Here is a 12,800-nt window from a genome sequence, read left to right as displayed (position 1 = left end):
ACAACCCGGTCATAGATTGGCGGTCTAGGGAAGTGGTCAGCTGGGATCAGTCATGTGAGGGCTGCTGCCTGGGGGCTACTGTCTCTGCCGTCTTTCTACAACTGTCCCCTTCTCCAGTAGGGGCAGCAGAGGTGCTGCCAGGGAGTAGGGGCAAGTCTTAGCCCTCGCCATTAGCCAACCCTGAGAGGCGGAGGAGGAGGGGTCGGAGGAGGGTGGTGGTTCCCTCTGTGAATTGCGGGGGTGTGAGTGTGGTGACACAGGGGGATGCCTATGTGCCGTAAAGAGTTCACCGTCTTGTGGCAAACGTGTGTGTGGCAATAAACTTTCAGGTCCGGACCTGTGTGTGAACGAGTATGTATGGGTGGCCACCAAAAACATCCAGTGGAAGTTTGTTGCTGGGGTCTGGAGTTCTCGGGTGATCGGGCCGTATCGGGTGTCGGCCATCCTTGGCCCGAGGACTTACCAGCTGGAGTTACCCCCAAAATATGCCCATACACATCTAATTCCCCAGGTCGGCGCTCTGGAGATTTGTGGTGCCTCCGGAGCATACATTGCCACTTCCATCTGCCCATGTTTGCCATAAACCTGAGAGTCAAGTAGTTGCTGAAGTGAACTCTGGTGGATCTGGGCGTCCTCACTGTAGGTGGTTTTCCGGTGAGGTGCAGTGTTGAGGGTCCAGAGGCCCCTCATTGAAGGGGGGGGTACTGTCACGATCCATGTTTGGATCTGTGGCAGATCCGGGCTCATATATAACCTTTTTTTTCTTTCAAGCCTCTGACTTAATGTTAGTTTTTGCCCCCGGTGGCCGCCAGTGTTATCACAACCTTAGTTGCTCTTCTAATGGGTTTTTGCCCCCGGTGGCCGCTGGGGTTACTACATGTTTAAATTAGCCAGCAGGTGTTACCAACCCCCCTCCTTCCTATAAAGGGTTGTCAGGTGCTCTGGATCACTGTTGGTGATATTGTTCATTTGCTAACCAACCTTGGTGAGGACTGGTCCTACCTGGTGGAGAGGGGGTTCAGCTTGTCTGGAGCAGTGGAGTTGCTGCTGAATGCTGATCGGATCCTTACTCTGTTGCCTCAATAGCATTGGCAACAGAGAAAGCTAAGTTGTTTGTTTTTTTCCTGTTCGTTATTTTCCCTGGTGTTATATTAGTACAGTGGTGGGACCAGTGTCCGCACTAGCCAGTTCCCTAGTAAGGGATAGGTGCAGGGCTAGTGAGGGACTGAGGTATCCTGGTCGGAAACAGGTTGAAAGAACCTGTATAGGGAACGTGAGGAGTGTTCAGGGACACAGCCTCAGGAGAGTGCAGGAGGTGTCCACGTACCCGTTCCCTATTGTAGGGCCCACCGTTGTAATTGTGTCCCCGGTCTCCCCTTGTTTGTCTTGCTGTTTTAGCTACCGACCGGCTGGTCGCGTCACACAGGGCAAGTCACTTCGTGACACATACATTTCCTATTATGACCCATTCTAGGTCTATCTTTTGGGCATAGGGAGCATTGTGGAGTACATTGATATCACTTCTCACTTTATGAACCTGTAGGATATCTCTTCCCAACAGCAGTATTATCTGGGCCTGATGGTTGAGTCCGGTATAAGGTGTGCTATGCGTTTCAAGTGAGCGTGATGGATTGTCACATCCGGCGTAGGTATTTCAGATCTGTTGTCTGGGATCTGATTACACTCAATGATTGTAGGCAGTAGTAGGCAAAATCATCCGTCTAAGGACTCAATTTGGTAGTCAGTAGCTTTCCTACCTGCTGTTGTCACAGTATCTACACATGTCTTTAATGAGTAGGGGGTGCTTGGCCCTTTGATGTTGAATAGGACAAAGAATGTTGATCTAGCCAAGGATCGATTACTTTGATCATCCAAGATAGCATACAGTCTTACAGCTTTACCCTTTGGGTACACTCTGACGAGGCATATTTTTGAACAGGATCTACTGTCTATTGTCCCTTTACAGACCAGTACATTGTGAAGTTATCTCTGGCATAGCTGCATCAGTGCTCCTTTCCTCCCCACCATGCTCACTGTCAGCTGGCGTGTTTTGTGCACTCCATGGAGCTGGGCCAGGGTGTAGATCAGTGTTATGATCTGTGGTGCCACATTCTGTGCATTTTACACTGACCTTACAATCCTTGGCGAGGTAGGTTGTGGATGAGCAGCACTTGTAGCAGATACCGTTCTCTTTCAGGAAGCTTCTGCGATCTGGCATAGATTTTCCTCTGAAGGCTCTGCATTTCAAGAAAGGATGAGGCTTCTGATGGAGCAGCCACTGCTTGTCAGGGTCCTGCGCCTTTGTCTCTGATTGAGAGCAGCCAGCAGACCTGTAATTGGAACTTGAAGAAGAAACATAAGTCTTGTGCACTGCCACAGATGTTCTGCGTGGGTTTGCAGCTGGTGACGGTGTGGTATATGACATTACAAAATCAAAGCTGGGATCATTTCTGATTGTCGCTTGTTCGTGTATAAAGTCTACAAAAACGTAGATGGGAGGGAATGGAACACTGTGTTTGTATTTGTATGAGGAACCAGGTGTGAACCACCTCTCCTGTAGATTGTAGGACAGCTTTTGGACTATAGGGTTAACATCTTTGGCTGTGTCAAGGAATGCAGGTCACCTTCACATTTGGCAACTAGGACTTCTTTTAGCAGGTCACCTAGTTCTCTATGTTTCTGGAGACCTTTGTTAGATATTTTAGGAAAGTCATCGATTCTTTTGAACGAGGCTCTCTCTATTACCTCTTCTGAGCCGTAACACTCATCTAGCCTCTTCCAGATCTCTTTAATGCCAATTTGAGGGTGGTTTATATTAACGTCTCTGATCCTTACTGCGTGTTTGACTGACTCTTCTCCCAGGTATTTGACTAAGAGGTCTATCTCTTCCCTGTGTTGCAGCTCCAAGTCTCTAGTGACAGTTTGGAAGGAAGCTTTCCAAGCTCTGTAACCTTCAGCGTGGTCAGTGAATTTCATGAGTCCATTGGCAACCAGATCACGTCGTGTGAAGAACTTAGCAAATTCTGTTGTGAACCGGTTGTCAGCAGAGTATACTGGTGATGGGTTACCCTGATAGTGATGTGAGGTGCGTTCATACCTGTTAGTATCCTCAGAGTGGTGCCAGCCAGTGTCATATTGCTTCGGTCTGATGTGCGGTGTGTCAGCAAGGTGATTCACGTTAGTTACCTGGTGAGGGGCAAGGTAGTCATTAGCAGATTTGTTTTGCTCCACGTTTTCCTGGAGCTGAGCCTCATGATGACTCACTCGCTTCACTGAATGTGTCGTGTTCTTGGTTATAGTTTGGATCAGGAAGTTAATTAACATACTGAGATGAGCGTTGTGGCGAATCTTGCAGTGGCAACTTCAGACTTGACGTACTGCTTCGGCTATGCAGTTCAGGGTTGTGCTCGGCTTCTAGCGATTCTGCTTCAGCTAGGGCTGCAGCAGCTTCTCTTTTTGCTGCTAATCTCTTTAAGGCGGCATCCACACTTGCCTTCGCTAACTGTGCCTTTCTCTCTTGATCAGCTCTCTCATCATCTATGCGTGCCTTCTCTAACTGCGCCTTTCTCTCTTGATCGTCTCTCTCATTATCTATGCGTGATTTCTCTAACTTAAGTTGCATCTCTTATTCAACAAAGCTTGCTCACATTTTGGCGGCTTCAGCATTTGCACGTGCAATGGCGACTGTACTGCTAATGGATACAGTCTTTGAGGAGACAGATGTAGCAGATTTTGTCCTGTGTGATTTGTGGGACATGGTATCTTGGGGAAATGCTTGGCTGTGCAGAGATTGCTGTAGCTGTATTAGTCTCTGTGTAGCGGTGACTTGAATCTCACTAGGTGGGTGAGCGCAGTTTCACTAGTTCCTGCAAGCTGGATGAAGGGCTGTCTTTTCCCAGAATTGCACTATTTGGATGGTGCTGTGTAACTGGCCTCTGCATGATGGAAGACTCTTCTATCTCTGAGTTCCCACTAGCTGGATAGCCGCTGTTTCACTGCGGTCCTGCAAGATGGAAGACTGTCTCTTCCCTGAATTCCCACTAGCTGGAGAGCCATTGTTTCACTGTTCTGTCGTCACTAAATGAAGCAGACTTTAGGTAGCTATACAGGCAGCTTAATCGCTATACCGGGGTCCAATAAGGAGACTGGAGGTTGAATCTGTGCTTTATTGAATGTGATGGTATATTGGCGCGGTGAAACTACAAGTAAAACAAATATATATACACTGAGTCAATACAGAGTACATCAGGGATACATATCAAACATGATACATTATGAATCAACATCTGCACTACTAGCTGAGCCGGAGAAAACTAACTAGGCAGGCTAATATGGGACAGAAATTAGATACAGGAAGCGTGATTACATACCAGCGATGCTGTCACACGGGGAGAAGAGAAATGAGATACTTCCAGGATGCAGACGGAGGGAAAATGGAGAACTGGAGGGAAAATGGAGGCTGGACTAACCATAATCCTTTGCAAAGCTTACCAGGGTGTATTGCGAATGGAGGGAAAAAGAGATTCAGGAAGTAAAACACACAATAACACTGCGGTTATGACTCTGGCTCACTAGATGGAGCCAGAAAGCAACAAAAACATTTAACAAGCAGATAATCAGGGATTCTGAATTAAATGTCGGAGACAGAACAATGTCCAAATTTTTAGGACACAGATGTAAGAGGCGTGTCACAGATATACCACAATGTAAAATATGTGGCCTGTTTTTAAAAAAAATTCAACATAGTGCTTTATATAACTTGAGTAACAGACAGGAAAACACTGGAATACTGGCATAAAATGCCAAAATGTTTAGCACATGGATGTATGAGGCGTGTCACAGACATATCACAGTGTAAAATATGTGGCCTGTTTTTTTTTACAAAATGCAACATAGCGCGGTATATAACTTGAGTAACAGACAGGCAAACACTGGAATACCGGCCAAAAATGCCTACATTTTTAACACACGGATGTATCAGACGTGTCACAGATATACAGACTGTAAAATATGTGACCTGTTTTTTAATAATTGCAAAATAGTGCTGTATATAACTAGACAGACAGAAAAAAATTCGAATACCTGCCTAAAATGTCCAAATTTTTATTACATGGAAGTATGAGGCGTTTCTCAGATATACCACATTAAAATATGTGGCCTGTTTTTTTAAAAAATTGCAACATAGTGCTGTATATAACTGAAGTAGCAGACAGGAAAACACTGGAATACCATCCTAAAATGCCAAAATTGTTAGCACACGGATGTATGAGGCGTGTAACAAATATACCACACTGTAAAATGTGTGGCCTGTTTTTTTTTAAGTGCAAAATAGTGCTTTATATAACTAGAGTGACAGACAGAAAAAAACAGAGCAAAAAATGGTGTGTTCACATGAGTAACAAGTAGTAGATTGCGCATTTCGAACAATAGCTTGTTCTGAAAGAAAAAGCTATTGTTCGAAACGCGTAATCTACTACTTGTTACTCATGTGAACACACCATTTTTTGCTCTGTTTTGGACTTGTTTTTAACAATAAATTGGACTTGAATTTGCAAAGCTGGACCTTTTTTCTTTTTCCTTGGTTACTGTGTGAAGACTGCACGTGGTCCGGGCTATCCACTACACATGCCTTCAGGTGAGCTGGCTTCTTTTTCTCTTTTTGAATACTCACAGAGATGCCTTAAGTGTAAAACACAAAAAGGCTGAGCCTGTTAGTGTCACAGGTCTCAGAGAAGTGCACGCACGGTATATGGTCACAAGGAGCTGGGCCCTAGGCAGAGGGTCAGCATCCGTCTAGACCTACCGTGCGTGCGGTGTCGCTATTGTGGACGCCAAGAGGAGCTGCAGACTGCAGTGTGGCGACAGACACTGCCGCTAGTCGACAATGCCCGGAAGCAGGTGCACTGTCGGACGCTAGCACTGTGGAGGATGTTGTAGTGGCTTGTAGCTTGCCGCTGGCTCGCAATGACTCTATAGCTAAGTCCCTATACACACTCATAATATCAGAGGGAGGGGATCTTAATGAGTCATTCACAGGTTCATGCATCCATCATCATTCAGACAGTTAGCAACTAGAAACTATACTAGCGCATGGCCGAGCGGCCATGCGAACCTTTTATAGCCGGGACCTTCCGGAAGCTTCCAGATCCCTGAGATGGACCAATCAGATCATGAGAAAGACCTGGACATGTGACTCCCGATCTCCAATGGGAGATCGTCTCGTGAGCATGCTCAGTAGAGCGACGGAGGGACTTAGCCTCTGGAGCAATTTGCTGCTGAGCAACCTGCACTGCCATTGCTGACCCAAAGGTGGCAGCAATAGCCTGCCCCACAGAGCAGGTCTGGGCAGAGCATCTGGGAAGCCGGGATTGCTGAGCAATCTCCTCTGCAGTCGAAAGATAATGGGAGACCGCAGAATGTGAGGCTCTGGATTCCTGTTGAACCACTGCAGGAACCCTAAGGCTATGTGCACACGCTGCAGCAGTTCTGCAGACAGTGTACAGTAGCATGTTATCCTATGGGATTAACATTCTGCTGTGGTTTTTTAACTGCGGAAAAGCTGCGGTTTTGAATCCGCAGAAACAATTGACATATCGATTATTTCTGCGGATTCTGCTGCGGTTTGCCACCTATTCCATTGTCCAGGTGGCAAACCGCAGGGCAAAACCGCAGTTGTTTTACCTGCGGTTCTGCAGATAAAAATCCGCAGATCAATCCGCAGTGTGTGCACATAGCCTAACAGTGGGGTTGGTGCGGTCATCACAGGAGGCATTGGGACTGGTGCAGACATTGCAGGAGGAGTTTGGGAATGGTGCAGACATCACAGGAAACATTGGGGTTGGTGCACACATCGCAGGAGAAATTGGGGCTGGTGCAGACATTGCAGGCGACAGTAGGGCTGGTGCAGAAATCACAGGAGACAGCAGCACATCTGTGCCCTCAGAGTCGACTCTGAATGCTTGCCACAGGATCGCCACCACTGCTCTATTGAAAGTGGGGGTGGGTCTTTATCTCTCTACATGAAGTGGGGGTGACTCTTTATCTCTTTACAGGAAGTTGGGTGGAGCTTTATCTCTCTACGGGAAATTAGGGAGGGTCTTTGTCTCTCTACATGAAGCGGGGGCTTTGTTACAGGGGTCAGAAGATTTAATTTCCTCGTTTGTGCACTATGATGGAGAATTTTGTGTCCGTGCTTACAGCAGACAATAGATAGAAAGGACTGTGGAAAAAAGTCGCTGTTTGCACATTGACATCTAAAGTGGTTGTCCAGATGAAAAAAGTATGTCTAAATATTTTTAGAGAATACCTATACAGTTACTTTTGTTTATTTTTTTGTCACAGGCCTGCATGCATAGACAGAACATGGGGTTGGGTTTTCTACTAAAACTAGCCATTTTGCCGACCTCCATCACACAGAACTGGTAATCTCTGTTGGCTGGAAGAGGAGCTGCGGGGACCCAGAACCAGTGCGGATATCTTCATATCAATTCACTTTTGATAATTAAAAGTATATTAGTAAGCTAGATATTTTAAACCCATCTACATATTTTTTCTAGCTAGATGACCCCTTTAAGCTAAATAAATGAATGCCATAGATGTTGCCGTCAGTGTGACTTTATTTATAAAAGACATCCTTTAAAAAAACATCAAATAAAACTAATTGCAGAGAAAATCGGAGAAACAGCGGCATGGTAGACAGTGCGATTTATGGGCGGACAATTCTGAACCTGGACTTATTAAGAAAGATAACATTTTCCATGTTACGCCATATGTAGTGGCCAGAATGGTACATTCCCTGTTCTCCAAGATACGCTGTACATATAGTTGATTGCCAGGAAATACTCGGCTTGTAGAGATTGCTCGTTGGGTCACATTAGAAGGATTTGGTCAGCTGTTCCCATCTCTCGATTGCCTTGTCGAAAATTGAGGAGTACAAAGAGCTGACGTACTCAGATCCAGAATCATACATGCCACTAAAGGAATAAAGGACAGAACAGTCAAGCTGAATTCACACTTATATGTCTGTGAAGGAAGAACATTAGCCAACTCTAGATCCAAACCACCCTTTGATATAACGTAAACTTGAAACTAGAAAATTTCCATTAGTGCCCCCATTTCATGTTTTCCTATCCCCATCCAATAATGGTGTTTTTCAAGATTTCGATATCAACTGCCTGCTATGCTATGAAATAGGGTGGACGCAAGAAAAGGGGATATGCTGCAATACCCGGGTATGATAACTACACAGTGTATGGAGCTGTAATGTTCCAACTCCGTACACTTCCGATCATCATGATCCCTACTGATCTGATGTTGATGACCTATCCTAAGGCTGGGCCATCAATACCAAAATCCTGGAAAACCCCTTGATGCCTCCTGCCATTTTCAATATCAGGTGACGGTGAATTTGAGTTGGCATGCTCCCAACGCTTATGACGACCAAGCTCCAAGTCTAACAAAGTGCTCACAGTTTGGGTAAAATGGGATACATGGTACATGACTGAATAAGGAAATATATTGCGCCCAGCCTTGGTAGCCCTGCACTAATGCCACATCACCCTTAACCACCCTACCAAAAGTCCAACTTATTCCCACCTCTATGAAACAGGAAGCATTTTGATTATATTGTTTGGATAAAGGCTATAGGTGACAAGCCTGGGTCATATGTTTCTATTCATTTACAGTTGAAATTGGTCTGCTTTGGTGGCCTAAATACTAAAGGAACACTGTGATTCCTCGTAGGTTCTAACTCATACTTCCCAGCTCTTCTGGAAGTCCTTGAGGCTCCCCGAAGAATTGGCAGCCTCCAACAAGGCAATGCTTCCCCTAACTTTTTTATACCATGTGCCCCAAAATTAAAACCCACATTCAAGGGGAAGGCAAAGGGGAGAGACATAAGCAAGAGGCGTGTGTGCTGTCATGTCTGTCATAAATCCAAAATATCTTTACATTGCCTGCTGTGCCAGGGGCATTTCCTTTACTTGGTTCAAAGCGTCTGTTGTTTTGGTGGCAACTTCACTGGCCAAGTCCTGCACATAGTTGATTGTCGATGACAGGAAAGTTTCCTCCTCTGCAGAGACTGGGATCAGAACAAAAAAAAAGAGTTAAAGCAGCAGAGTTATGGTAAGAAGTTCATTCGGGGTTACATGGGTTAAGAAATAACATTGGTAAAAAGGCAAAAAGTTTCCAGTTGGTACCTCTCTTCCTTTAAAATGCACAACTCCTTGGCTGGTAGCCATTGACATAGTTGGAGAAACTTTCATTTTTTTTTAAAACTTTTCACATGTCATAGGAATAAGTCAAGTTTTGATCGATGGGATTCTGAGTACCGAGATTCCCACTGAAGACACGCTCCACATGACTTATGACACATCAAGAGGTTTTTCAAATGAATTGTACAAGACAAGAGAAACATGGTTGACGTTCTAGAGAAACTGCAACATCCTTCTATAGGTGTCTGATATTACAAGTCCTGTAGAAATGGCTGGGGCTGGGTGGCAATATATGGTCACACAAGCTGCATTCTGTGTTTTTGGAAGAAGGTAGTCATGTGTTTTCTAATCCTAGCCAACCCCTTTATATGGGGGTTGGCCGTCTTAATATATTGAAAACCTACCCACGGAATAGGGGATAAATGTATGATCATTAGGGGTTTGACCAATGGGACCTTCACCCACCCAGAGTTCCGGGACACCAAAGTTTCTTGTGTGAAAAGAGTAGTAGTGCCCATGCGTGACCATCACTCCATTCTCATTCCATCGCTCTATTCACAATTGGTGACTTTGGACCCTTGTTCTCAGGATCACTGATCGGACCACCAACGGTCATACGTTTCTCACCTATGCTGTCAATAGATGTTGAATGTACAGTATGTAGTAGAACAACCCCTTTAAATATCTGATCAAGTAGTTCTGCTCATCCACAGTCAATTATTCCATCGCTTTGCTATACTAAGGATGCATTCCCGGAGCGAAAATGCTTTTCTGTACGTTTTCTGGGAGTGTCCACACCAAAAAATGCAATAGCCATCTGTACTGTTTATGGTGTGCTTGTTGCATGTTTTTATATTTCTGGGTGTGCAGAAAATTTTAGTGCAAAAATAGCGCAATTCCGCAGTTGCGATTTAACACGTACATCTTAGGCTGCCCATAGAAATCTATGGTGAAAAAATAGCACCAAAAGTAGTAGTGGTATTATTTTAGGGAATAGATTTATCAAGTAAGCGGGTCCAGTCTTAGGAGAAAGATCAGAAATATATAGAAAATTTATCTCCCCAACATTACTACTAAGTCAGCCCCAATGTTCTTCCCTCCAGTACTCAGATGTTAATCAACCTCTGGATTGCAAAGCTTTGTGTACAACATTAGGAAAGTCAGATGAGAGTTCATGAGTCACAGCCTGACAAGAGGAAGTCAGCAAAGGGTTATTAGGGGATGCATGTGGAGGCAAAAACATGGAGCAGCATAGTGCTGGCAGTGACCTAAATTGTCAGCCAACTGAACTTTTACATGATTTCTTCATAGGTTGTTACCACTGTAAAGTAATTTTGATCGGTGTCGGTCAGGGTTCTTTGATCCAAACACATCACCCAAAACACCCAGCTTATGCTTGGAGGTTGTCCGGACCATCTGAGGTGGTAATCTGCATTCTATGCGCTTCACAGATATCCACATGGATCAACAATACTTTTTATTGGCTTTTACTTATCAGAAAATGTAAAAGTTGAGTTACCCTCAAATCTTTTCTGTAAGTTGCAATATAGAGGAAGAAGTTCTCACCTGCACAGACTGCAAGGACAAGCAGAGCAGAGATCACCAAGAGCTTCATGTTCAGGTTATTATGGCAGACCTGTGAAAAAAAAAAGAAAAATGTCATAAAATGAATTCTAAAAATATAACATTTAAATAAGTGGAGAACGTCAATTTAACTATTTTTAACCTATGGGAAAATTAAAAATTTGCATCAAAATCCAGAGCGGCAAAATCAGCACTAAATCGTACAGATTTTGTCGCAAAAGATGAAATCAGCAATTTAAATCCACAGCAATTAAAATTTTCTCTGCAAAGTTTGAATGAGATTTTGCAAACTTTCTTAAATCTCATCCATCCTTCTGCTACTGCGATAGCAAATTTTGTACAAGCAAATCTGCCATGTATTAGTCCCGAGTGGGCCCTGAAGGTCCCTAGGGCTTATCTACGGCACTACTGACTGGTACCAAACATTTCGGTCTTGCTAGACCTTCATCAGTGTACTAGGACACTGAGGAAGGTCTATTTGTTACTAGTGACTACTGTAGGTATTAAATATAATTTTTCACATCACAACCCCATGAGTGTGCTCAGTACTTGATATATACAAAATGTTGCACAGTCACACGTCTGGACCCCGAGAGCGTCATAGGCTATGTTGTGAGGCAAAATTTTAATCCCGTGCGTTCCAGTTCACCAAACAATTTTGCCCCTATCTACATAATGGGGAAAAAGTGAAAGGAAAAGTGTTGGAGGCAAATTGACAGCTGCCAGATGTGAACAAGGGGGACTTAAAGAATGAGAGCGATGGCGCCAAAGAGTATATACCGTACAGTTGCTAAGGTGGGGCTCTGACATGGGATACTCACCACACACGGGGATATGAACACACACACAAAATTCACCACACACTACCACGTGCTCCAACACATATACCACCCTCAGCACACATTTCACCACACATACACCAACCTCGCCACATAAAAGACGAAACACAAAAGTCGCCACTCAAAACTCGCCACGCTGTCCCAGAGATGTTTAAAAGATGAAAAATGAGCTGTGATTGGTTGCTATCAGCAACAGTTTTCTTTGTAGACAGTTGTGGTAACTGAGGCCTATTATTCTTATCATTTCTATGGTGTTATCGTCCTTCTGTAAAGCTGGAAATAACACAATTTATTACCGTGCCAACACAGACCACACTCTGACACAGACTGCAGGGGGAGTCCAATATCACACAGGATAGGATTAGATACACGGCTCAGCAGTCAGTATCACACAGGGTAGGATTAGATACACGGCTCAGCAGTCAGTATCACACAGGATAGGATTAGATACACGGCTCAGCAGTCAGTATCACACAGGATAGGATTAGATACACGGCTCAGCAGGCAGTATCACACAGGATAGGATTAGATACACGGCTCAGCAGTCAGTATCACACAGGATAGGATTAGATACACGGCTCAGCAGACAGTATCACACAGAATAGGATTAGATACATGGCTCAGCAGACATTATCACACAGGATATAGGATTAGATACACGGCTCAGCAGTCAGTATCACACAGGATAGGATTAGATACTCAGCTCAGCAGACAGTATCACACAGGATAGGATTAGATACGCAGCTCAGCACACAGTATCACACAGAATAGTATAAGATACACGGCTCAGCAGACAAAATCACAGATAATAGTATTAGATACACGGCTCAGCAGTCAGTATCACACAGGATAGGATTAGATACACGGTTTTTATGTGCAACATAATCATTATAATTTGTTATAACTAACCATAGTGGGTTACTATGCCCAGGCAACGAGTCTATTAATATAATTCTACTTATAGGAACACTATTGGCACAGATTTAAAGGGGATCTCACCAGTTCAATGCTGCACTTCAAGCTCAGTCCAGTGTATTGGCCCAATATACAGGTGCCACTGTTATATAGGCTGGGTCCGCTGAAGGGAGGGAGGAAGAGGAGAGGTGTGCAGAGAAGGGGTGAAGGTTGCAGAGCCAGATCAGAAAGGTGCAGCTGGAACTGCTGA

General features: G+C 44.4%; 1 protein-coding gene across 1 annotated transcript; it reads right to left on the bottom strand.

Moving 5' to 3' along the window:
* Positions 1–7,598: 7,598 nt before the first annotated feature.
* Positions 7,599–12,800, bottom strand: APOC3 (apolipoprotein C3). The gene is made up of 4 exons (XM_073585203.1): positions 12,635–12,800; positions 10,779–10,848; positions 8,950–9,079; positions 7,599–7,973 (listed from the first exon to the last, which is right to left on the bottom strand). Exons 2-4 carry the CDS (start codon positions 10,825–10,827, stop codon positions 7,874–7,876), a joined length of 279 nt encoding a protein of 92 aa, XP_073441304.1. The 5' UTR covers positions 10,828–10,848; positions 12,635–12,800; the 3' UTR covers positions 7,599–7,873.

Source organism: Dendrobates tinctorius, unplaced genomic scaffold, assembly GCF_039654945.1.
Source record: "Dendrobates tinctorius isolate UK_male_01 unplaced genomic scaffold, ASM3965494v1 ptg000086l, whole genome shotgun sequence".
In the NCBI taxonomy this organism is placed as follows: Eukaryota; Metazoa; Chordata; class Amphibia; order Anura; family Dendrobatidae; genus Dendrobates; species Dendrobates tinctorius.
Note: the sequence above shows the minus strand (reverse complement) of the source record. Positions and strands in the feature narration are given on the sequence as shown.

Excerpts from the sequence above, each read along its gene's own strand:
- APOC3 (XM_073585203.1), bottom strand. The coding sequence starts at position 10,827 with ATGAAGCTCTTGGTGATCTCTGCTCTGCTTGTCCTTGCAGTCTGTGCA. Across the intron at positions 9,080-10,778 it reads TGTCCTTGCAGTCTGTGCAG|TCTCTGCAGAGGAGGAAACT; the intron begins GTGAGAACTTCT and ends TTCTGATCCCAG. Across the intron at positions 7,974-8,949 it reads CCCCTGGCACAGCAGGCAAT|TGGCATGTATGATTCTGGAT; the intron begins GTAAAGATATTT and ends TTATTCCTTTAG.